The sequence below is a fragment of the Schistocerca nitens genome, chromosome 5 (genome assembly GCF_023898315.1).
Source record: "Schistocerca nitens isolate TAMUIC-IGC-003100 chromosome 5, iqSchNite1.1, whole genome shotgun sequence".
NCBI classification, from domain to species: domain Eukaryota; kingdom Metazoa; phylum Arthropoda; class Insecta; order Orthoptera; family Acrididae; genus Schistocerca; species Schistocerca nitens.
In genome coordinates, this window is record NC_064618.1 from 634431002 (window position 1) to 634458175 (window position 27174).

At 45.3% G+C, this 27174-nt stretch overlaps 1 protein-coding gene across 2 annotated transcripts in view; it reads left to right on the plus strand.

The window, feature by feature from the left end:
- LOC126259652 (neural proliferation differentiation and control protein 1) overlaps window positions 1–27174 on the plus strand; it is a 1177794-nt gene that overhangs the window by 190613 nt on the left and 960007 nt on the right. The window contains exon 1 of one of the 2 annotated variants that reach the window (XM_049956583.1): window positions 3633–3969. The exons of the other annotated variant lie outside the window; for it this stretch is intronic. Within the exon in view, the coding sequence (XP_049812540.1) occupies window positions 3885–3969 (85 nt within the window). The 5' untranslated portion in view covers window positions 3633–3884. Of the gene's footprint in view, window positions 1–3632; window positions 3970–27174 lie in introns of those variants that run through there. 2 annotated transcript variants of the gene reach the window in all.

Here is a 27174-nt window from a genome sequence, read left to right on the forward strand (position 1 = left end):
TCGTGCTGGACGTGCAGACCGCGTGAGACGACGCTTCATCCAGTCCCAAACATGCTCAATGGGGGACAGATCCGGAGATCTTGCTGGCCAGGGTAGTTGACTTACACCTTCTAGAGCACGTTGGGTGGCACGGGATACATGCGGACGTGCATTGTCCTGTTGGAACAGCAAGTTCCCTTGCCGGTCTAGGAATGGTAGAACGATGGGTTCGATGACGGTTTGGATGTACCGTGCACTATTCAGTGTCCCCTCGACGATCACCAGTGGTGTACGGCCAGTGTAGGAGATCGCTCCCCACACCATGATGCCGGGTGTTGGCCCTGTGTGCCTCGGTCGTATGCAGTCCTGATTGTGGCGCTCACCTGCACGGCGCCAAACACGCATACGACCATCATTGGCACCAAGGCAGAAGCGACTCTCATCGCTGAAGACGACACGTCTCCATTCGTCCCTCCATTCACGCCTGTCGCGACACCACTGGAGGCGGGCTGCACGATGTTGGGGCGTGAGCGGAAGACGGCCTAACGGTGTGCGGGACCGTAGCCCAGCTTCATGGAGACGGTTGCGAATGGTCCTCGCCGATACCCCAGGAGCAACAGTGTCCCTAATTTGCTGGGAAGTGGCGGTGCGGTCCCCTACGGCACTGCGTAGGATCCTACGGTCTTGGCGTGCATCCGTGCGTCGCTGCGGTCCGGTCCCAGGTCGACGGGCACGTGCACCTTCCGCCGACCACTGGCGACAACATCGATGTACTGTGGAGACCTCACGCCCCACGTGTTGAGCAATTCGGCGGTACGTCCACCCGGCCTCCCGCATGCCCACTATACGCCCTCGCTCAAAGTCCGTCAACTGCACATACGGTTCACGTCCACGCTGTCGCGGCACGCTACCAGTGTTAAAAGACTGCGATGGAGCTCCGTATGCCACGGCAAACTGGCTGACACTGACGGCGGCGGTGCACAAATGCTGCGCAGCTAGCGCCATTCGACGGCCAACACCGCGGTTCCTGGTGTGTCCGCTGTGCCGTGCGTGTGATCATTGCTTGTACAGCCCTCTCGCAGTGTCCGGAGCAAGTATGGTGGGTCTGACACACCGGTGTCAATGTGTTCTTTTTTTCATTTCCAGGAGTGTATGAAATGTTACTGTCTTTTGTTTGATTTATATTGCTACACGATTCTCCTTTTAACTGAGTATGCACAAATTGCAATACATGGTTCATTTTTCTTTGTAATGCATATATGTAATGCGCTGCAATATGCACCACTATTGTATGAACTGTGATGCGAGAGGATATCGATAGTGGCAGTCGGACAGTGAAATCAGTGGGAAGGTGTGCAGTGTCGTGGCGTGCGTGCGGTTTATCTTGTATACTCGTGCTGGACGGGATCACACGAAAATTCATGGTCGCCTTCTTATTTTACGGTCACGACTTAACTAAATTTCAGTGTGGAGGTAGTGGAACAATATGTTACACTGCTTGAGTGCAGCGAGTTTCATAGAGTACTACAAACAGCAGTGACAATGCTTTCGCGAATAGACCTTGATAGTCTTTGTGGGAACTGAACTGTTTACAGCTAAACGAACTGCACAATTAATATACCTCGGAGCTACTACCTCGTGTGCTCGTTAATAAGCTGCCGCTCGCGCTGAAGCATGAACTGTCGCCGTGGAGACTTGTAAACTGGTTTCGCCAGAACTGTAAATTCGCGATCGTGATTGCTACAAGTGTACGGACTGTAATATCAAGATCAGCGGGTGTTTCAGAAACTGTATACGAAACGCTAAAAACAGAAACATGTGTATATGGAACGTTGTAATCGCGCACATACAAAACTAGATCTACACAACAACAATTACTTCCGACCAGCCTGTTACCACAGAAACGTAGAGGAGGATAACAATATTGCATGGTGGAGCCTACACCAATCAAGAGGATTTAGACATAGCAGTTTCGTGACTAATGGAGTCATAATCATTGCGTTGCTAGCACCAACAAGCTGCCGTTGACGTCACAATGCATCGTCTAGAAAAAGACAGGCTGCAACGTCAAGCGCTCTCTACGTGTAAGTACTCAAAGAATTCTGTGTATTAATTTCTTGTTCTCTTGTGACAAAATTTTCGTCGTACATGCTTTCTTTGGAAATAAATGTAATTTCAATTAAGTCTGTTACACTTTTGTGTTGACACTGTTGACACAATAAACAATAGTTATTGCTATTTTCTACCTCCACCTTTCTTCTTTATCTTATTGTAGCTGTTACTGCATGTGGTTTTGCGTGTTCTTTTGGAAGGTGTGTTTCCGTATATGTGCGTAGAGTTTTCATCGGGTACATTTATATGTTTGTTCTAGTGTGTTGTCACACGTAAATTGTGGCGTCCGCCATTAGATTCCGGTCGCCAACAAATCATAGCAAAGCTGCTCGGTCGCTATTGGTGGGAGGCACAATATCGGGGTAATGTTTGATTTTGACAGATGTCATCGACGTAATTTTTTTTTACATTCAATAAGAAGTCATATTACGAGGTTCTTATTGCGAAATGCGAGTCTATTTAGTTCTTTGAAATATAACTGAACAAAATTATAGTCGTATTCTTAATAATTCATGTTATTGGCCGGAATTTCGTGTATGCGTTCTTTTGATGTTTGTTGCCAAACTCTAATACGGTTACTTTCGTTAAGTTTGGAAGTACAACGGGTACTTTTGGATTTAAATAATCGATGTAGGTTAATTCTTACAAAGAAGAAAACAGCAACCAGCCACTATTAATAGTGCTATTTATTTAGGTAAATAGCGCCGTTACCAGTTTCGAACTGGCAAGTTCGTCATCAGACGGCTGTTCATATGATTTTCAAGATACACTTTACATTATCGTCCGTTATCGATTTTTATTATCCCACGTAATACAGCGTAAATAAATATGTGGGGTTAAGTGGTTATGGTGCTTACGTCGAAAATTTTCGACGTAAGTACCATAACCACTTCACTTCATATATTTATTTCCGCTGTATTTCATCGTTTGGAGGTTAGTCATTTTCACATAGTGGGCTTCTAACACTGTTTTCTGCCGTAGGGCAACAACACACCAAAAATACTTCGCCACAGTGGAATAATAAAAAGCAAAAACGGACGATAATGTAAAGTGTATCTTGAAACTCATGTGAACAGCCGTCTGATGATGAACTTGGCAGTTCGAAACCGGTAACGGCGCTAGTTACCTAAATAAATACCAGCATTAATAGTGGCTGGTTGCGGTTTTCTTCTTTGTAAGAATTAATCTACGTTAATTGTACACAGCCTCGGTCTCACCATGTCAGTTTTAGACAAAATAGCATTAAATAGTCGAAATTCACGTTCTCAGTTATGCAAAGTAGATCTCTGTGAACCCTTTTCTTGACAACGCCTGTCCCGCTCCCACCCTATCCCCCGCACTAGGCAGGTAGTGAGAACGGGCGTCGGAGATTTTCATGAATGGGCGAGGCGCCTCGCGACAGCGGCGCCCCTAGCGGCAGGCAGTGCCACTGGCGTCGCGGCGATCGATGCTCCGGGCGCGGTCGTGCTTTGCGGGGGCGGTGGGTGGGGGTGGGGGTGTGACGCTCCGCCGGCAGCGGCGGCCGGGCAGTCCGGCTCTGACCGCCCCACGCGCCACACGCCGTGCCCCTTCCGCCTCGCTACGTCACAGCTGAGCGCGGCCCGCAGTAACAGCCGCGAGTTCACAACGTGGGAGACTCGGCCAGTGTCCGCTGCACAGTAGTCGCGATGCCGGGCACGCGCTAGACGCTAGAGTCCACCTGCCACCCTCCGCCTAAGGCCTAGGATACGACGCGACAACACAGGACACGCGAGCAGAGGACGCCACTAGAGACTCGGCTCACACCGCCCAACATGCGCCTCAGCTGGGTTCTGGCCTGCTGCAGCCTCTGGGCGTGCGCCGTCGACGTGCGCGCCTTCACCGCCGAGCAGATGCTGGGTAAGTCCCCGCTCTCCATATGCTACGCCCCCGGACTGTCACCTCCTGTCCACATTTACAAACTGAAAAAAAAAACAACCGAAATAACTAGTGGAACTGTCATACGAGTTCGGCATGTTGCTGCCGGTAATTCTCGTATTCCACACCCCAAATGTGCAGAAGGTTTATTCACTACCTTAACACCACGCAGGCTAGAATCTGTCAGAATAATGTTAAACCAGAAATATGTAATGAATCTTCGTTATAATTATAATCGGTGACAGCGTGTTTAGGTGTTTATTTACAGCATGCAAAAATATGTAAAAGAAAGAATTCTAATAGACTGATATCTAGAGGAAATGTATCAGTGTTGTTCGTATGTAGACAAAATAACATGGATGTGTCATGTCGATATTTTTTACATAAAATATAAATATTTCATTATTGTCTCTGCACATAAGTTTCCAACACTGACGGCAGTACTGAACACGTGCATCGTGTTGTTCAGCAGACTAACGGAAAACGATAAGTGATGATTTGTCTTCAATTAGTCAGTCATTCACAATCTGCATGAAATTTTCAACATCAGCAGCTTTGTTTACATGTCATTTCGAAAACGCTGTTAGTGCGTCAGATTTAGCTGTCATCAGCGAACGGTCGTGTTGCAATCACAGCTGCAATCTGACCCCAATTGAGAGTGAAATAAGCCTATGTCAAAGTAACGAAATATCTCGCAAGGGCAAAAATAAAACTAAAGCAGTGTCGGTACCGATAGCACTTATCCTTAGAGTCAGATTGTGACTGTCGGTGTTCTTTCTGTCGTTGTTACGTTGTTGTTGTTGTCGTTCGAAGGCCATTCTGGAACGAATTGCTCTGAGCACTATGGGACTTAACATCTGAGGTCCTCAGTCCCCTAGAACTTAGAACTACTTAAACCTAACTAACCTAAGGACATCACACACATCTATGCCCGAGGCAGGATTCGAACCTGCGACCGTAGCTGTCGCGCGGTTTCTTACTGAAGCGCCTAGAACCGCTCGGCCACCGCAGCCGGCACCATTCTGGAGCAAGTCTGTCCTGTACAAACTTCTTCAAATCTGCGTAACCGTTGCAACAGATATCCATCTGGATCTACTTATTATACTCATGTTCTACAATTTTTATCCCCGACTCTTCCCTGCATTACCAAATTAAAAATTCTTTGGTGCCTCGAGATGTCTTCTATCAGCAGATCCCATGTTATAGATGAATTGTACCAGCTATTCTTTCCAGTTCACTACTTCCTCATTAGTTGTCGGCTTTCCCATTGTAAAAAAGCTTCTTGTCTGAATTGTTTATTGTTAATCTTCCGCTTCCATGCAAGACATATACTTTCTTTCGGATAGGACTTCGCAGCACTAATATTTATATTCAGAGCTAACAAATTTAAATCTTTCAAAGCTTTTCTTGTTGTTGCCAGTCTGCATTTTAGTTCCTCTTTACTTATGTGCTCCTTACTGCCTTTGGCAAGACTCATCTCCAACATACATTCTTTCACGTCTTAATCTGATTCCCTCAGCAACGCCTGATTTACTTTGACTACACATTGCGTTTCCTTTACTTTCATTTATCTTCTTCTTATGCACTACAGGTTGCATTCCATTCAACTTATCTTGCAAGTTCTTTTGCCGGCGATGACAGATTTACAATACCATTGGCAAACTTGAAAGGTTTATTTCTTCTCTGCGAAGTTCAATTCATTTTCCGATTTTGTCCTCAGTTTCCTTTACAGCTTGCTCCAGATACAGATTTCAAAGAATATATTCACTCCATAACTTCAAAAGCTTTTTTTTTTTTAAATCTGTATACCCTGATGGACCAAAACAATATGGCCACTGCCCACCAATAGACTGAATGTTGCCTGGTGACGTCGTGGATATGTGACGCAGTAGGAAATATTTATAAGTGGTGCAGGTACGAATGGAAAATCGTTCTAGTGACGATACAAGCCACAAATGGGTAATCACTCTGACACAAGCTATTCTGATAAAGAACAGAATATTATGCCTGGACACCTGGGAACGAGCGTCTTGGAAACGGCGAAGCTGGTCGGCTGTTGCTGTGCTACTATCGTTAACATCTCCGGAAAGTCGTTGAAGGATGGTGAAACCACGAGTAGGCGACAATGTATTGGACGTACAGTCCTCATCACAGAACGTGAAGGCTGCAAATTGGACGCTATGTAAAGTAGGATGGGCGGGGTTCTGTGCTAGACCTGGCGGTATTACAACGCTGGCACAGACACAAGTCTTTCGTATCATACTCTTCAGTGCGCATTGTTGAACATGGGGCTGCGCAGCAGATGATCCCTTTGTATTCCCACGTTGACACGACAACACCATTTTCAATTGCTGTGGTCAAAGGATCCCCGGCTTGATCGTGGGTCAATGCAAACCTGTCGCCTAGTCGCATGATTCACATTTCTTATGCCAGGTGGATGGTCGTGTTCATATATTTCACCCAAGTGAACGATTGCTCGAAACACGAACCATACCACAAACGCAGACCGATGGAGGCAGTTTTATGCTGTGGAAGTCGTTCATCTGGGCTTCCATGGGAGTTGTGATAGTAATCGAAGGTACCATAACAGTTATAGACTGTGTGAACATTATTGTGGGTTACCCGCATTCTTTCATGCTTATTGTGTTCCCTGATGAAGATGGCATCTTTCAGCATGTTAACTGTACGTGTCACAAGGCTAAATGGCTCAAATGGCTCTGAGCACTGTGGGACTTAACATCTGAGGTCATCAGTCCCCTAGAACTCAGAACTACTTAAAAATAACTAACCTAAGGACATTACACACGTCCATGCCCGAGGCAACATTCGAACCTGCGACCGTAACAGTCGCGCAGTTCCGGACTGAAGCGCCTAGAACCGATCGGCTACAGCGGCCGGCATGTGTCACAAGACCAGAATCGAGTTACAGTGGGATGAAGCACGTTTCTTACACCAGGCGGATTGTCATGTCCAAATACTCCAAGTGAACCGTTGCACTACAGCGCACAGTCTGATGGGGGCGTTTTATGTTATGGGGGACATTCGTCTGGGCTTCCATGGGACCAGTGCTAATAATGGAAGATACCATAACGAATATTCACTATGTGAACATTATTGTGTTTTTTTTTTCCTTTATTGAGATTCGATTCGGGCTGGCAGCAGCTTAGTATGCCGCTCTTCAGCCTCCAGAATTTTTAAAAAAAATGAAGATAATAAATAATAAAAGCAGGCGATAAAATCAATGACTTAAATGGTAAAATGGCGGAAAATTGTGGAACTTAAAACATAGAACAAAGGGTTGGCGATGCTAATAAAATACACAGGAAGCAGACAGGTAAAATAATAGACAGACAATTAAAAAACACGGTGACAGTCTGGTTTCTGTTCGCAAGAGATATAAAACAACACACCCAGCTACAGCATGATTTCTGTTCGCAACACTTCGGAAAAGACGCACAATGCTGAACATTTGCATGAACACTGCACTAAAAAGTTGGCACAAATATGACATACCACAGCCAAGGGCATATGGGGGGAATCTGGACAGATGATGGGAAAGAAAAGGGGGAAGGAGAGGAAAAACGAAGGGGGGGAGGGGGGAAGAAGCCGACGGAGGACAAGGACTCTGAAGAGGGGGGAGGGGGCTGGCCAGATGCGAGAGGGAGTGGGGAAAGGCAGAGGAGGGGAATGCAAAAGGACTTGAGGGGAGGGAGAGAAGGGAGGCAGAGAGAGGTTAGGTGGGAAAAAAATGGAATGGAAGGGGAGGGACAGATATCCTGGGGAAAGGACAGAGGAAAGGAGGGGGAGGTGAGGATCAGAGTTGACAGGAGGGATAAATGGAGGGAGAGAGGGCATCATCTGGGAGGGGAATTTGACGGAAGCCACCTTGAGAAAGGAGATGAAGGATGTAGAGATGGAGGGTAGGGGGGAAACAACAGTGAAGGCGTGGCAGAGTGCAAGGGTTGGAGAGGAGAGGAGCAACCAAGGGATGAGGGGGATCAAGGCAGCAGGAGGTGTAGAGTTTGCGGATATGTTCGTGGAATAGGAGCAGATGGGGGAAAGGAATCAGGTCGTAGAGGATCCACGTGGGGGCATTATTGTGGATCGCCTTGATGTCTTCCCTGAGGGCGATGACATCTTTCAGCAGGTTAACTGTCCATATCGCAAGACAGCATTGTGCTACAGTGATATGAGATTGATAGTGAACACGTACTGTTGTACTAGCCGCCAGATATCCCAAATGTGAACCCAATGGAGTGTACCAGAGACGCTTTTGGGTGCCAGAGCCGCGCCCAAAAACACTGCCCCGTGCTGAGACATCTGGTGTTAAACAGCTCTGGAAACCGACCAAGGACTTGTAGAGCTCACACCACACACAGTCGATGCTGTACTGAGTTACATAGATGGTCCAACATGCTGTTAAGGACGTGGTCATAATGTTTTAGCTCATCATTGTATGTAAATGTCACAATGAAATGGACAAGTACATGAGAAAGCAAGTTTATTGTCAGGTGCGGTAGGTGCGATATAAAATGACGTGAGGACGGATTCTGGGGTGGAAAGTGGCGGGCTAGGCTAGGCGGGGGCTTTGAGAGACGCACCAGCTGTTTGTAAAACAGTGGGTGGAATGCGACACGTCGGATTCCGCCAACACGGCGACGCCAGGCTAAAAACCGGTGACCATCCGGGCATGGGGAGGACACGAAGGAACGGTCCAACCAGCCTCGCGTGCCTAAAACATACTGGTTTCTGTCAAAACACGGAGTCAACAAATTACAACCTCGCATTTAAATTCTGCACGTTCTGTTTACTATAAAAAATAATTCCTAAATTCAAGACTTACAGGCAAAAAGGGTTGTCTCCCAAGAAATCATCTGGGAAGATTAATTGCTTTGTCAAAGTCGCCGTTACAAAATGACACTTAAAGCTAAAACACTGTGGACGGAGATACCGGCCCCTGACTGGCTGGCGCAAACATTCGTAGTATGAGCCAGTTTGGAGACGATATCTCTCGAAGAAATCGCTTGGTTCTGGTCGATGGTCGATCGTGACGAATGTCCAACACTGGAGGGTAGATCTGAATTTAATGGTTCGTTGGTTCTTCCTGTCCAGAAACAATTCTTGGCCTATCCATTTTAATGTGAATAATTAACTTAAGATAGTAATACCACTTCCTTAAGGAATACAGTTTCCTTAAATAATGGTGTGTCGTTGTGAGGCGCAACTGTTGTAATAAATTCTCACTTAACTTTACTTATTCTGGGCTGGAAACTCCTTGCGACCTTGGCGTGTTTATTAATTCCTGCTGGCGTTTTTGCACTTGTGGAATGGAGAGTGTTAGGTGTATCCGTTGTGTGACTGGGTACAGATGGACAGATGTAAGAGTACAGGTGGTGGTCCTGAGCAGTGAAGCGCAAGCCCAGTTCAACAACAGCTTTGAAAGCCTCTAAGCCACAGGCAACTTACACTGTTCTGAGGTGCTGTGCCAGTAACGTCATAGCTTTTGCAGAGAGACAGCACGCAACTGTCAGCCAGTCAGCCAAATAAGAGGTTGCGTAGTATCGCACAGCTCTGTAACTGGATCGTTCTCAAAGGGATGAAGTAAGTCAGTTGGATAAGCAGCTAGTCTACAGACTAGTATCAATTGAGTCTGTCTATTGCAGGATCATAAATCATATTTTGAGCTCAAATATTAAGATATTCCTTGAGGGAAAACGCTTCTCCAAATAAGCAGTACAAAAAACCACTCGCGTGAAACATCGATTGCTTTATCTTGCAAATGGTGGATGCAGGACAGCAGTCACATCCCATCTTCGTAAATTTCCAAAACGCTTTCCACACTGTACACGAAGTATCCTAAAACCCAAGATACGGCCGTACTGAGTATCTTCAGAGATATGAGACGAGCCTGGTAATGATTATTTGGCCAACAGAATTCGGTACGTTATATTTGACGGCTAGCGTTCAATACAAACGAAAGTAACCTCGAATGTGGCTTAAGGAAGCATATTAGGGACGCTAATGTTCAACATACGGTACGTGAACGAGGTATCAGATAGGGTCAACAACATTATCAGAGCGTTAGTTGTCGGTGATGTTTTCTACAAGAAAGTTCTTGGACGATCGTAAGGAACTGCAGGGAGTAGTGGACAAATATTTATTTGAATGTAATGAACGTCAGCTCTTTTTAAAAGGGTAAATAAAGAAAGAACAGAGTAGTATTTAGTTCAGAAATTAGAGCTGAACAATAGGAGCGCGCCACCTTATATAATTATTCTGGAATAATAGAAGTGATGCGAAGTGAGAAGAAAACATGAAATCTTTAGTAGGAAAGGCGAATGAAAGATCTGATTTGATAAAATTTTCTCAGGCTTCCAGCCATTTCAAGTGGTTAATTATTCGGCCGAGTGCTCTTCGGCCGTTGTCAAGTGGTGATACGTGTGACTGTTGCTGCCATATTTATGCAGCAGGGCTACCGCTGCTGAAGTCACTGGTGCCTAGTCCAGGTAATTTTTTTGTCGCGCGATCGCTTCAACACTGCGATGGCCATGTTCGAAGCTGTACTTAGCTGCAGACTGCCGCCTTTATTGAGGTTGCTGTCAGACTTTTTTGTCTCGATCTCTTTCATAATGTTACCTCAGTAACCACTACTCTGTTTAATAGTATATGTCTCGTAGAATGCAATTTGGTATCCGTTTTCCAGAGCAAATTCTGCTATCGCTGATTTCTCAGGATATCGCAGACGGAAACACCTCTAGTGTTCGATAAGGCGCTCTTCAACATTACGCACAGACTGTCCAACACAAAATCGCCCACTTAGAGTTGTTGGTATGGTTCTGAAAAGCGCTATACATATGTAAGGTAAATCTCATACAACCCGTTAGTACAACCAATGTCAGGTATTGCTTCAGCGTTCGGAGTCCTTATCAGATAGGCATAAAAGCAGAAATGGAACAAATTCAGAAACCGGTCGATGCATCCAATACGAAAATGTAACTATAATGCTCAGGGAAATTAAACTGGAATATTTTGTAGCAAGGGGATGTTGTTTTTGAAATGGCATAGGATTCGGGGATCCAAGGGAGCGGTAAGCGAGTAAGCCCACTCTTAATCAAAATGTCACAGTTTTATTTAACACCTGCCGGCCGGTGTAGCCGTGCGGTTCTAGGCGCTTCAGTCTGGAACCGCGTGACCGCTACGGTCGCCGGCTCGAATCCTGCCTCGGGCATGGATGTGTGTGATGTCCTTAGGTTAGTTAGGTTTACGTAGTTCTAAGTTCTAGGGGACTGATGACCACAGATGTTAAGTCCCATAGTGCTCAGAGCCATTTTTTTTATTTAACACCTACAGTTTACATGTAGCACACACCGGTAGACTGAGCGCATTTAATTGTTCAGATAAGCAAATGTAAATTATTATAAGACTGTCTGCCATACATCAAATACTATAAATATTAAAAAGGTGCCGATAAAAGTTCTGATAGGGTAATACCCTCCGTAGGGAGCATGAGCGTTGTGCATCGCACCTTGAGGGGCGATCCAATCATCACAAAATAGCCTAGTGCTGATTGAAGTCGACGTCCGAGCGTGAGTGTTAGGGGCAAGATCTGCGAAATATGCACTATTCGAGAAACCACATAAGTGTTCAGATACTCGACTCGCTGAGCTACACAAGCACGACTCACACCCAGTCCTCACAGCTTTATTTCTGCCAGTACCTCGTCTCCTACTTTTCAAACTTTACAGAAGCTCTCCTTCTTCTGTAAAGTTTGGAAAGTAGGAGACGAGGTACTGGCAGAAGTAAAGCTGTGAGGACGGGGCGTGAGTAGCTCAGTTGGTAGAGCACTTGCCCGCGAAAGTTGTAATCCATCACAACTTGTGTTGAATATCGATGTCCATACCATCAACACTAAAGGAAAAAATGAGCTTTATCGATCATTATTATGACTCAGAAAGGAGTCCAAAGCAGTCAACAAAAATATTTAATGATTTGCCCAATAACGGTAAATGACTGACAGATTTGAAATCTAGCCCAAAATCATTTCTTCTGCATAACTTTTTTCTGTTACGTACACGAATTTTTAATTAAAAGCAGATAGTCTGTGATAAACCTAGTTTTAAATGTACTTACGTGAGTAGGACTAAGAAATTGTAAGTTCATTAACGTTAAATTTAAGTCAGTGTGCCATTTAATAACTAAATAATCAGCTTGAAGCCATCCATTGAAACTAACTAGGTATACATGGGGTAAACTGGCTCTTTCCACCTTATTCAGAAAAAAAAAAAAAATTCAACTGAACTACGGAACACGTAACCTCAGAGGAAGACAGGAGTTTAATATCCTGTTGACCAAGAGGTCATTAGACGATGGGCTGGAGAAGCATGAGAAAGAAAATCTGCCAGACCTCTTCAAAGGAACCATCCCGATATTTTCAGGCTGATCATAGCTCTTCAAAGGAACCGTCCAGATATTATTAGGGAAATCACGGAAAACGCAATTCCGGAAGGTCGGATGGGTATTGGAACCGCCTCCTCACGAATACGAGTCGTGTGTCTTACCGTTGTCTTAGCCACCCCATTCGGAGGCTCTGTAGAGATCGCTGCAGCATGTGTAACCTAACCACAGACAAATTGGGCCACTGCTCTTGCGACTGGCACGCAATGCCCAGAAGACGACCAAGGCTGTGATGCAGATGCGCATTTCTTGACTTTCGAAAATCACTGTTTCATTACCTCACCGACACTTATTTACGGGAACACGATCTTACACGGTGTTCGAAGATTCCCTTTAGAAACTTCTAGGACTTGGGGGGAGTGTGTACATAACATCTTGAATAGGAACCCATATGTGGAACCGTACCGTTTCCGTGCAAAGCCGTTGGAAAACGTATTTGCTTGGTAGGTCTACAAAACGGTAGTCATTGTGGAGGGTGTTGGTGGTGGCGGTGGGGGGGGGGGGGGGCGGTTGCTTACATCGGATGGGCTATCATTTAACATATATCCTACCTCTCTGACCTGGTTCGAGCCTCATTCAAATGTCTGTGAATGTTAGAGCGACACGGATGAGTTCACGTTTGCAGAATACACCGAAATGATTCTTCTGTATTGCGAGGCTCACGATAATGGAAGATCTGGTCATCGCCTATATCAAGATCTTTATGCAAAACGTACATATCGTTTTCGCGACAATTGAGAAAGGATGGCCTTAACCGTCGGCTGACGTGACTGTGGTGCTCCAAAGTGATACCGCACACCCGAATTGGAAGGGGCCATACTGCATCACGTTGAAGATAACCCATCAAAGAGTACAGGAGCAATTGCTCGTGCAATGGATGTTGCTACCAGCGCCGTCTGGTATGTTGTGGATGACCAACAACTACATCCATAACACCTCCAACACTTCATACCACCTCTAACACTCAAAGATTCGTGAATGAGGCTCGAACCAAGGGAGAGGGGTAGGATAGGCGTCAAATGACAACCAGTCCAACGTTACGTTTCCACGCAGGGATTCCTGTTCAGAAAATAATGTACTCACTCCTCTCTATAAGTCATAGAAGTTTGTAACGGGAATTTCGGAACATCCTGTACAGCAGTATCAAACGATTTTTGTGAATGGGTTGAGGATTTCTTTTCAGGGAACTGGAGAGCCATCGAGAGACGTAGACTTCAGGTGTGCCCCAGGGATGTGCGTTGAGTTCTTTGTTGTTCATTATGTGTACTAATGACCTAACAGACAATATTAATAGCCACTCAAGACTTTTTGGAAGAGGATCAGTATATTACGAACTACAATCTAAGAAAACCAGCACAAATATTCACGCAGATCTCGGTAAGATTTTGAAGTTGTAAGTAGCCAACATGCTTTAAATGTTAAGAAACAAAAAAAAATGCATGTCATAAAACGAAGAAACGTAATATCCAGTGATTGCAATATTAGTAAGTCACATCTGGAATCGACCAACTCATATAAACACATGGGTGTAACAATTTTTCGGTATATGAAATGGAAAAATAATACAGGCTGAGTCGTAGGTAAAGCAGGTCTGTGATGAAAGGTGCTTACAAAACACACTGCCGATTCATCCAAGAACATTGCTGAAGTTTGTTCGATCAGTACCGAATAGAACTATCAGGGGATACTGAACGTTTAAAGAAGGGCAGCAAGAATAATCTCGGGTTTGTTTGATCCACGGGAGAGCGTCACCGAGTTGCTGAAAAACCTGATACTACGGGTGGACAAAATATGGAAACACCATAAACATAGCACATTACCCTGCCTAATACGCAGTATGAAAACCGTTGGCTTTCGAAACAGCTTTAAGTCGTATCGGAATGGATAATCGCAGGCCTGTTTGGTATTGAAGGGAATATTACTCTATTCTTGCTGAGTAACAGTGCCAAGTTCAGTTACCGATAATGGAGGTGAATAACCATCACGTACCCTTCTTTCCTTAGTAGACACAAAAATTCGAAGATATTGAGATGAAGTGACAGCAGTGGCCAAGGCAGATGCGACAGTTCATCCTCGTGACCATACAATCTGTCCTCGAGGATGCGAGCTGTGTGAAGATGGGTCGTGTCGTCATTGAACACAGCATCACCATTGGAGAATGAACATTGTACCACGGAATGAACTTGATCAGCCAAAATGGCCAAATAATCCCTGGTAGTAATGCGGTCTTGCAAAGTAGATATGGGGCCCACGAAGTACCACGACTTGGGTGCTTAAGTGATTACTGAACTCTCGCTATGTTTCACTCTTGGCACGTAAACTCGACTAGAAGTTGGAAACATTGACAAACAAGACTCATCTGACCAAATGACTTTCTTTCATTGCTCCATAGTCCAGGTTTCATGGCTTCGGCACCACGTTTTCCTGTCACGGGCGTCTGCACCGTTGATGAGTGGTTTTGGAATTCGACCTTTCTTTGCAATTCCCTGCTTCTGGAGCTTCCTTCGTGTTGTGTCAGAGCTGACGGGGTTCGTGGGCGCGACATTCAGCTCTGCAGTGACTTTTGCATCTGCTTTTCTCATATTTTTCTCACAACCCTCTTCAATGACCATCCTTCACGGCCATTCACCACACACTTTTGTTTGCGATTTGATTTAATGGGTGGCGTTTCTTCCGCTGTCCCTGTATGCGGTATAAATCTTCGATACGGTACCCCTTGAAACACCAAACACTTTGCATCAAATGTTCAAATGTGTGTGAAATCTTATGGGACTTAACTTCTAAGATCATCAGTCCCTAAGCTTACACACTACTTAATCTAAATTATCCTAAGAACAAACACACACACACACACACACACCCATGCCCGAGGGAGGACTCGAACCTCCGCCGGGACCAGCCACACAGTCCGTGACTGTAGCGCCTTAGACCGCTCGACTCATCCCGCGCGGCCACTTTGGATCCGTTGATCACGGAAGCAATTATAATAGCAACACCAGCAATTTCCCCACGTTCCAATTTACTTCGTTCCGCCAGAATGCACTCACAAATATACAGAACACTATTTTGATCACGACTGACGCTTCCTCCATATTAAGGATATTCAAGCATGCATTTCTCGCTGTATTTCCATATTTTTGTCCAACCACTCTAGTCGCCTAGAAATGAACACCTAATATACCACGAAAGCTTCCAAAGTTTCAAAAATCACTTTTAAGCGAGGAACCTAGCGACATAATACTCCCTCCTGCGTACCGCTTCCGTAGCGGCCGCGAGTACAATATTAGGCTCTATACAGCAAGCACGGGGTACATTTAAATAATCAATCTTTTCTCGCGGTCACCTGTGGAGAAGATGGAGATAACTTATGTGTAGAAAGGCCTTGTCGTCTGTGAGTGGGATGCTCCGCTACCTCGGCGGATGACGGTTACGGACAAGGGCTTCCATCCGCAATTTATTTTTCTCCTGGAACCCTCTAAATTCTCCAACTATTTCGATATATAGGAGAAAAACAAACTGGAACCCTCTAAAATCTCCAACTTTTTCTATATATAGGAGATAAACAAACTTCAGATGGAAACCCATGTATCAAACCGTCATGCACTGAGGCAACAGAGAATCCCATTCATAGATGACAAGGCCTTTCTATGCAGCAGCTTCTCTATTGCCAGTCGTGGTAATCAGTTATGAACACTGAATAACAAACACATTGCGAAACGTTCCGCCAACGGTCCGTCAGCGTACAAAGCCACATTTGCTGCCAAGTGCGAGGCCTACTCGTTGGCGCCGGCGTCTACAACTTCAGCGCTCTGTAGCGTCGTTGGATGACGTTTCCTGTCCTCGATTTGTTCCTTAACACACGCTCTCCAACCACTCGGAGTGTGTCACAACATTTCTGCTACACCCTGTACAAGATATATTACTTGTGCTATCAGATGGAGGTACTTCGCTTCCGATAGTGACTTATAATCAGTCTTCATTTCTTCTTACTTACGGACCGACAGCCAACTAAAATTCCATTCCTTCGTTCTGAACATGTACTATACACATGGAGGTGGCAAACTCGCAGAAGGTGGTACTCCATGGCATTCATGTCTGGAAACGTCCGTCCCGATAGCTGAGTGGTCAGCGTGACGGGTTGCCGTCCTAGGGGCCCGGGTTCGATTCCCGGCGGGGATTTTCCCCGCTCAGGGACTGGGTGTTGTGTTGTCTTCATTATCATTCCATCTCCATGCGGCGCGCAGGTCGCCCAAAGTGCCGTCGAATGTAATAAGACCTGTACGAAGGCGGCCGGACCTGCCCCGTAAGGGGCCTCCCGGCCAACGACGCCAAACGCTCATTTCCATTTCCATGTCTGAAGACGACCTCACTGGTGTGATCTCGATTTGTGCCCCAGTGTAGTGGAACATTAAGAATACTTGGCTGGATCAGCGCGGGTCTGCTTATCGACACAACCTATGACGGCGCATTTATTCTCCATTTAGTTCCTATCAAGGACGCGCCTTGAAGGAAGAGACCGACTCGATACCGGGATAGTAACTACACGGTCCAATCACATTATTGTGACCACCACCTATGTTCGACGTCAATATGCAATAATCCCTCTCAGACGGCAGGTCTTAGTAGAGGGTATATGAAGCTTGTCGAGGGGACGTGGAAACCGGACAGTCGTTGTAATACGTAAACTGAGCGATTTATCTGATGTCCAAAAGAGCATGATCGTTGGCTTTGGGGCCAAGGGTAGAAGCATTTCCGAAATGGCTAAGCTAGTTAACTGTTCGCGTGCCTCCGTGGTTAAAGTATACTGTCCATGGCAAAATGGCGCCATCTAAAACGGGCGCCGAGGTCACGTAAAGTGCCCTCCGCCACACACCGTTGGGTGGCTTGCGGAGTATAAATGTAGATGTAGATGTAGATGAACTGTGGTGCACCACGGGCCATAGATGGCAGGTGTGAACGAATGCTGTGAAGATGAGTACAGGCAAATAGACGTACAATTGTTGACCAACTGACCGTCCAGATGAACCGAACAGCTACCAACAGTGTCTCGTCAACGACTTTTCAGCGAACGTTACTGCGTATAGACCTCTGCAGAAGGTGCCTTGTTCTACGAACTTCCTGTTTATACTGACTGCTGTTCATCGGCGACGAAGGTTGGAATTTGCACTCCAGTACCGCAACTGAACAACCACTGAGTGGCGACAGTTGGCCTTTTCAGATGAATCACGTTTTGTACTCCATCGGACAGGTGACCGCTGGTGTGTGCCGCGTTAAATGTCTGGAAGCAAACAACAAGCAACGATCGTCGGAAGGGTCCTGACCTAAGGGCACTTTCTTGGTGATCTCGTCATTCTGGAAGGCACGATGGATCAACACAAATATGCAAGTATCCTTGGGAACCATGTCTACCCTTACATGCAGGTTGTTTTCCATCGCCAGCCGCTGTGACCGAGCGGTTCTAGGCGCCTCGGTTCGGAACCACGCGGCTGCTACGGTCGCGGGTTCGAATCCTGCCTCGGGCATGGGTGTCTGTGATGTCCTTAGGTGAGTGAGGTGTAAGTAGTTCTAAGTCTAGTGGACTGATGAGCCGGCCGTGTGGCCGTGCGGTTCTAGGCGCTTCAGTGTGGAACCGCGTGACTTCTACGGTCGCAGGTTCGAATCCTGCCTCGGGCATGGATGTGTGTGATGTTCTTAGGTTAGTTAGGTTTAAGTAGTTATAAGCTCTAGGGGACTGATGACCTCAGATGTTAAGTCCCATAGTGCTCAGAGCCATTTGAACCATTTGGACTGATGACTTCAAAAAAATGTGTGTGAAATCTTATGGGACTTAACTGCTAAGGTCATCAGTCCCTAAGCTTACACACTACTTAATCTAAATTATCCTAAGGACAAACACACACACCCATGCCCGAGGAAGGACTCGAACCTCCGCCGGGACCAGCCACATAGTCCATGACTGCAGCGCTTCAGACCGCTGGCTAATCCCGCGCGGATGATGACTTCAGATGTTAAGTCCCATAGTGCTTAGAGCCATTTGAACCATTTTTGTTTTCCATCGGCACGATGGCATCTACCAGCAATGCAATGCAACATGTCTCACAGCTCACAGTGCACGTGTGTGGTTTCAGAGCACTAGGCTGAGTTTACCGTACTTCCCTGGTGACTAAACTCCCCAGGTTTAAACCCAGTCGAGAATCTGTGGGACCACGTAGCGCAGCTGGCCATGGAGCTGGAGTCGGTATGGCTTTACATCCCTGACAGTACCTTCCAGAACCACACTGACCCTTCTCCTCCACATTTCGCAGCGGTCTCCGCTGGAAAAGTGGGCTATTCAGGATTTTGATAGGTGGTCACATTAATGTGACTGAACAATGTAACTAACCCTACGCAGGGAAATAGCTTGAGTGAACTGTCAACTTCTCTTCGGATTAGAAGCTGATTTAAAAGTGAGTTTGAAAGTGAGACTTGATTCAGCCAATAGAAAAGGTGGTGAAACGGTGAGACTGAGATAGTAAATCTCGAACTGTGTGAAATGTACTAGTACAAAAAATATTAAAAATCACATGGGCAGATAATGTACGGAAGAAGGGGTTTTAGGATACGTGTGGCCAGAGGTTTATGAGATTGGCTCACTAGAGGTGGGATAGGTTGTTAGAGCGTCTACATGTTATTCGAGTATACGTAAGAAACGTCTTGTGCTATTTTGTCTAAAACTGGCATAGTGAGACCGTGGCTGAGTACAATTAATGTAGGTTGATTCTTACAAAGGAGAAGACAGCAACCAGCCACTATTAAACTGCTATTTATTTAAGTAAATAGTGCCGTAACCGGTTTCGAACTGACAAGTTCATCATCAGACGGCTCTTCACAAGATTTACAAGATGCACTTTACATAATCGTGAGTTTTCGATTTTTATTCTTCCACTGTAGCGAAATATTGTTCGTGTGTTGGTGCCCTACGGTAGAAAACAGTGTTATAAGCGCCCTAAGTGAACATAACTAACCTCCAAATGATGAAATACAGAGTAAACAAATATGTGAAGTTAAGTTGTTATAGTATTTACATCGAAGATTCCACGCAATTTTGTTGCGAAGTTTACTCTGTATTTCGTCGTTTGGAGGTTAGTTATGTTCACATACGGCGCTTCTAACGCTGTTTTCTACCGTAGGGCACCAACACACCAACAATATTTCGCTACAGTGGAAGAATAAAAATCGAAAACTGGCGATTATGTAAAGTGCATCTCGTAAATCTTGCGAAGAGCCGTCTGATGATGAACTTGTCAGTACGAAACCAGTTACGACGCTATTTACTTAAACAAATAGCAGTTTAATAGTGGCTGGTTGCTATCTTCTCCTTTGTAAGAATCAACCTTCAGAAATGTCATGCATTGGACGTGACGTGGTAGGCTGTGTACTGGGGAAAAAAAAGAGAAAAAAAGAGCAGAGGTCGTAGTAATGGCACGGTGTGTTATCCCTCGACAACCAACAGCATGTAGTTTCAGGAATTTGTTTAGGGTACCATACGCCGAATATTCAAAGTGGATAGCTGTGTTTTCATAAGAGACTACCTGGAAGCAGATGTTCCGCAACGGATGAAAGCGTGCTCTGTTTTTTCTCTTCTCTTGTTCGTTATTTTTGTCAGCAACGGTTGCTTATTTTTTCTGTATCTAGCGAGATATGCTTCCGCTCGGTAGAAGACAGTTATTTCAAATAATAGCAAAAAAGTGTTATCAGCGGACTGGCAGATCCTACCGCACGTGTCAGCAAAATATATTGGAAACGTTTTTGTTTCAGCTGAAATAATACGACTGTGAAAATATGGGGAGACTGTGTTTTATTGACTCTCGAAACCCATTTTAAAGGCTCGTTATTGCATGAAACTTTGAGAGTGGAATCTGCGCGCAGTATGGTGGAACCAGTAGACCGGCATCTGTGTACGTCAGACTAATTAAAAGTTTTAAAGAAGATCACGAGCTGCTGCTCAAATGAAAATTTGTTTTTTAATGTCAGTTGCTATCGCACATATCATCCTCAGAATCGTGAACAGTAATAGAAAAATATTACAATATCTGACTAATGTTCTCATGAAACTGAAAGAAATGTGATACACCTCTAACATTAAGTATTACCTATCGTACATACATTGACTTGACTTTACTATGAAAGTATGTTTTTTTTGTGCTAGAGTCGCAGCGATGTCATTTGTTTTCATTACAAAAAGAGGTGGAGAGAGGTGGATGCGAAGACCTAGGGAAGAACTGTACCGGAACATGAGAACAATATCCGGGGAAATCAGACTCAAAAGGGCAAGGTTTGCTGGACATGTAGTTAGGATGAGTATGGACAGAATGACGAAGAGAGTGCGGGAAACAACAGGAGGACAAGGGGAAAGACAGGAACCAAGTGGGTTGTTAAACTTCGGAAGGACTGGTTGGAATTGGGGATCAAGGTCGAAGGAAAGGAAAATTGCAGGAACAAATATACACCGACCAATATGCCGGAGATCAATGACAGGGAAGAATACAGAAAAAGATTAGAATGTCACCAGTGGAAGCGACAGGAGAAACGGACACAGAAGATCTCGGAAGAAGAGCGGGAGAGACGAAGAGAGAGAATGAAGAGGTTCTGGGAGAAGAAGAGGAGACTGCAGTCCACGAAGGGGCTACCCATGGTCCTACAGAGGCCGTAACGCAAAAACAAGAAGAAGAAGGTGCTATTAAAGTTGTTGTTGTTGTTGTTGTGGTTGTGGTTTTCAGTCCAGAGACTGGTTTGATGCAGCTCTCCATTCTACTCTATCCTGTGCAAGCTTCTTCATTTCTAAGTAACTACTGCACCCTACATCCTTCTGAATCTGCTTAGTGTATTCATCTCTTGGTCCCCCTCTACTATTTTTACCCTCCGATCTGCCCTCCAGTAAAATTGGTGATCCCTTGATGCCTCAGTTACTATTAAAGTAACATGCGTATATATAAACGAGTTAGCTTGGACTCCTTCTGTGCACTTGGGTTAACGAAAATATTGGGTTTCTACCATGGCTACCACAATACACGAAAATCACTGCAAATATGCATCTGTGAAATGAGGTGTTGTAGTATTCCATTGTAGATTTCATCAAGAGAGTGTACGTACGAACAGATTATGAGTTTAACGCACTGCCTTGCATTACCTTTGAATCACGCACAGGGAGTTCTATACGGAGAGTTTAATTCCGGTTAGTGTGATGGTTAAGAGTGACTGCCGACGTTTTCTCTAGGGCTTTTCCGATTTGTCATTATTGTGGCTCTCTTTCGGACACTAGTGTGTGAGTAATTTGTCGCAATTGCTTAGACAAGAGATAAATTTAGATCGTACATGTCCCTATCTCTTGCCGTGCTGAGCTTTGAAAGACTCGTCAAAGTCACGTGACGAGTAGAATAAGGCACCCCCATTTGTCATTATCAAGTATGAGTAATGTAGCTGTCGGTCTCTATTTCTTTAACTTGTAGAGCTTACGGTCACCATTTTAACAATTTGCACAGGAAACCAAGCACTGTGGTAAAAAATGACCGAGCTGCTGCACGTAGCCCTGTAATTAACGCAATTTTGATAAATTTTGACAAAATTCCGAACTGACTATGCAAATGTAGACGAGATGTGGCTCAAATTCAAAGATATAGTAGCAACAGCAATTGAGAGATTCATACCTCATAAATTGGTGAGAGATGGAAGTGATCCCCCATGGTACACAAAACAGGTCCGAACGCTGTTGCAGAGGCAACGGAAAAAGCATGCGAAGTTCAGAAGAACGCGAAATCCCGAAAATTGGCTAAAATTTACAGACGCGCGACATTTGGCACGGACTTCAGTGCGAGATGCCTTTAATAGGTTCCACAACGAAACATTGCCTCGAAATTTGGTAGAAAATCCGAAGAAATTCTGGTCGTATGTAAAGTACACAAGCGGCAAGACGCAGTCAATACCTTCGCGACGCAGTGCCGATGGTACTGTTACCGACGACTGTGCCGCTAAAGCGGAGTTATTGAACGCAGTTTTCCGAAATTCCTTCACCAGGGAAGACGAATGGAATATTCCAGAATTTGAAACACGAACAGCTGCTAGCATGAGTTTCTTAGAAGTAGATACCTTAGGGGTTGCGGAGCAACTCAAATCGCTTGATACGGACAAGTCTTCAGGTCCAGATTGTATACCGATTAGGTTCCTTTCAGATTACGCTGATACAATAGCTCCCTACTTAGCAATCATATGCAACCGCTCGCTCACCGATAGATCTGTACCTACAGATTGGAAAATTGCGCAGGTCGCACCAGTGTTTAAGAAGGGTAGTAGGAGTAATCCATCGAACTACAGACCTATATCATTGACGTCGGTTTGCAGTAGGGTTTTGGAGCATATACTGTATTCAAACATTACGAATCACCTCGAAGGGAACGATCTATTGATACGTAATCAGCATGGTTTCAGAAAACATCGTTCTTGTGCAACGCAGCTAGCTCTTTATTCACAGGAAATAATGGCCTCTATCGACAGGGGATCTCAAGTTGATTCCGTATTTCTAGATTTCCGTAAAGCTTTTGACACCGTTCCTCACAAGCGACTTCTAATCAAGCTGCAGGCCTATGGGGTATCGTCTCAGTTGTGCGACTGGATTCGTGATTTCCTGTCAGGAAGGTCGCAGTTCGTAGTAATAGACGGCAAATCATCGAGTAAAACTGAAGTGATATCAGGTGTTCCCCAGGGAAGCGTCCTGGGACCTCTGCTGTTCCTGATCTATATAATCGACCTGGGTGACAATCTGAGCAGTTCTCTTAGGTTGTTCGCAGATTATGCTGTAATTTACCGTCTAGTAAGGTCAACCGAAGACCAGTATCAGTTGCAAAGCGATTTAGAAAAGATTGCTGTATGGTGTGGCAGGTGGCAGTTGACGCTAAATAACTTCAGTTGGAAAGACCACATAGATAATATTGCGGGGAAGGCGAGCGAAAGGTTGCGTTTCATTGGCAGGACACTTAGAAGATGCAACAAGTCCACTAAAGAGACAGCTTACACTACACTCGTTCGTCCTCTGTTAGAATATTGCTGCGCGGTGTGGGATCCTTACCAGGTGGGATTGACGGAGGACATCGAAAGGGTGCAAAAAAGGGCAGTTCGTTTTGTATTATCACGTAATAGGGGAGAGAGTGTGGCAGATATGATACGTGAGTTGGGATGGAAGTCATTAAAGCAAAGATGTTTTTCGTCGCGACGAGATCTATTTACGAAATTTCAGTCACCAACTTTCCCTTCCGAATGCGAAAATATTTTGTTGAGCCCAACCTGCATAGGTAGGAATGATCATCAAAATAAAATAAGAGATATCAGAGCTCGAACAGAAAGGTTTAGGTGTTCGTTTTTCCCGCGCGCTGTTCGGGAGTGGAATGGTAGAGAGATAGTATGATTGTGGTTCGATGAACCCTCTGCCAAGCACATAAATGTGAATTGCAGAGTAATCATGTAGATGTAGATGTAGATTGTATTCAGGTAAAAGTGTTACAAACAAAATTTTAAATATTTTATTTACATTTTTTCGTATATATTCCCACAAGCGCCAATAACAACTTTTTCTCCGGTGAATTTCCCTTTCTTTCTGCACTGTGGGCCATCCAGTTCACTGCACACTCAGGAGTAGAAGGCAACGCATCCCATAGCTGGAGAGCGATTCATTTTCAGCCGATTTCTCAAAAACACGGGCGAAAAATATTATTGTGCTATTATTGCAAATGATAGTCTGGTATGGCAATAGAAGACAGCAAAAGGAAAGCCGATATTTTAAATTTCGCTTTTAAGAAATCATTCACCCAGAAGGATCATACAAAATATCGTCGTTTGACCGTCGCAAAGACTCCCGTATGGAGGACAAAAAATAGACATCATTGACGTAGAGAAGCAACTGAAAAGGTTGACAATTCGGTTTTCCAGAGAGTACACTATGGACTATGGAATTACGGCACTGGCCCCTTACTTAGGTCGCATTTACCGCGAATCTCCCACCCAGTGGAAAGTCCCAAGCGACTGGAAAAAAGCGCAGGGGAGTCCTGTATATCAGAATGGTAAAAGAACGGACCCGCAATATTAAGAGACCAGTATCCCTAACATCGATTCGCTGTAGAATTCTGTAACATATTCTCTGCTTGAATATAATGAAAGCCCTTTAAATGGAAAACCTCCTCTCCACATATCAGCAAGTATTTAGAAAAATCGCTCGTGCGAAACTTAGCTGACCCTGTTCTCGCACGATATCCTGCAAACCCTGTATAAAGGGTAACAGGCAGATTCCATATGCCTAGATGTTCGGAAAGCGTTGGAAATGGTGCCCCACTACAAACTTTTAACAGAGGTACGAGCATAAGGAATATGTTCCCAGATATATGAGTGGGCCAAATACTTCTTAAGAAGCCGGCCGAAGTGGCCGTGCGGTTAAAGGCGCTGCAGTCTGGAACCGCAAGACCGCTACGGTCGCAGGTTCGAATCCTGCCTCGGGCATGGATGTTTGTGATGTCCTTAGGTTTAACTAGTTCTAAGTTCTAGGGGACTAATGACCTCAGCAGTTGAGTCCCATAGTGCTCAGAGCCATTTGAACTTCTTAAGAAATGGAAACCAGTATGTTGTCCTCGACGGCGAGTGTTCGTCAGAGACAAACATATCGTCAGGAGTGCGCCAGGGAAGTGTGATGGTACTGCTATTATTGTCTGTGCACATAAATGGTCTGGTGGAAAGAGTGAGCAGCAGTCTGAGAGACGTGATGAATGCCAGCTTGCTCTAAATGTAGAGAAATGTAAGTTGATGCAAGCCGGTAATGTTAGAATACGGCTTTAGTAGAGTCACGCCGATTAAATATGGAGACACGAAGTTGCAAAATTATAGGAAATGGAACAGGTATGGAAAGTTGGTAATAGGGAGCCGACCGTTGTGGCCGATCTGTTCTAGGCGCTTCAGTCCGGAGCGGCACTGTTGCTAAGGTCGTAGGTTCGAATCTTGCCTTGGGCATGGATGTGTGTGATGTCCTTAGGTTAGTTAGGTTTAATTAGTGCTAAGTCTAGGGGACTGATGACCTCAGATGTTAAGTCCCACAGTGCTGAGCGCCATTTGAACATTTGGTAGTAGGGAAGGTGAATTGTCGACTTGGGTTTATTGGGAGAATTTTAGGAAAGTGTGGTTCATCTGCAAAGGAGACCGCGTACAGAATACTAGTGTGACCTATTTTTGAGTACTTTTGGAGTGTTTGGGATCCGCACCAGATCGAATTAAAGGAAGGCATCGAAGTAGTTCACGTTATAGACCGTTCCTTCATCGATGGGTTACAACGACGGTCATACTGGGCGTCTCTCTTTGGTAGGAATCATGTAGTGTGTGAGCCAGCATTAGGAGACCTGGACAAATGTGATGTATAGAAGTTTGGGTCGGCCCGAGACATGCTCTAATACTCGAAGCGGTTAATGCGACTGCTCACGTAAAGCAGGGTATGCGGGTTTGGGTCCCAGTCTGGCACAGATTTTCATATGGTACTGTTAAATATTACAATGAGGTCAAATTTCTTAATATCTGATGAGCAGCTGTTCCTTCAGACATGCATGCATGCGTGAATCATCAACACAGACATTGTACAATAACATAATGTGACGTCATGAACTTACATTCTAATGTATAGTTGACAGAAACTATTAAAAAAGTGAGTAAACCCAAATACGGTTTATCAAAATATCGACGGGTGTACTGCCGGTCTACAGTGTCCAACGGGCACAATATTTCGGCGATCATACATGTCGCCATCATCAGGTGAACTGACGTACTGATCTCCTGTGAACGTGCCGGCACGGAGATCCGTACACTATGGCTGCTCAGGGGGAACTGGGTTCGGTCGCGGCGGCGGCCGATTTAAATACCCTCCGCCCGCGGCGCGCTCACTCCGCCGTCCGCGCCCCGCGCCACGGTCGCGCGGTGGAACAGATTGCGACGGCGTCTGAGATGACGTCGGTGTGATGGCTCTGTCCGCCGTGGTCGTCACAACTATACATTTGCTCGATTTACTCTTGATTAACCCAATCGCTGGTTCCCAAGCCTTGCTAAGATGATAGCCACAGTCACGGTTTATGAGGTCGTCATTGGTGCGAATTTCGATGGCCTCTCTAACAACGCTGTCCCAGTATCTCGACGTCTGTACCAGAATCCTCGTGCGTTCATACTCCATAGCGTGATTTTCCGACAAACAATGTTCAGCGATCACCGACTTGCTCGGATACATCAGTCGAGTGTGCCTCTGGTGTTCACGACATCGATCCTCGACGGTACGCATCGTCTGACCAATATACGACTTGCCACATTGACACGGAATCTGGTACACGCCGGCCTTCCTCAAACCGAGGTCATCTTTGGCGCTCCCCACCAGCGCACGAGTTTTATTCGAAGGACAAAACACAGTTCCGACCCGGTGTTTCTTCAAAATGCGGGCGATTTTCCCCGAGAGTGCGCCTGTATATGGGATAAACGCAGTGCCTACCTCCTCCCTCGTGATTTCATCCATCTCCACAGGTTGTGCTGTAGTGGTTGGGCGGAGAGCACGTTGAATCTGCCACTCTGAGTACCCATTTTTTCGAAATACAGTTCTCAGACGTTCCAATTCCTGGGGTAGACTCTCTGCGTCAGAGATAGTGCGCGCCCTATGCACTAGAGTTTTAAGTACCCCATTCCGGTACC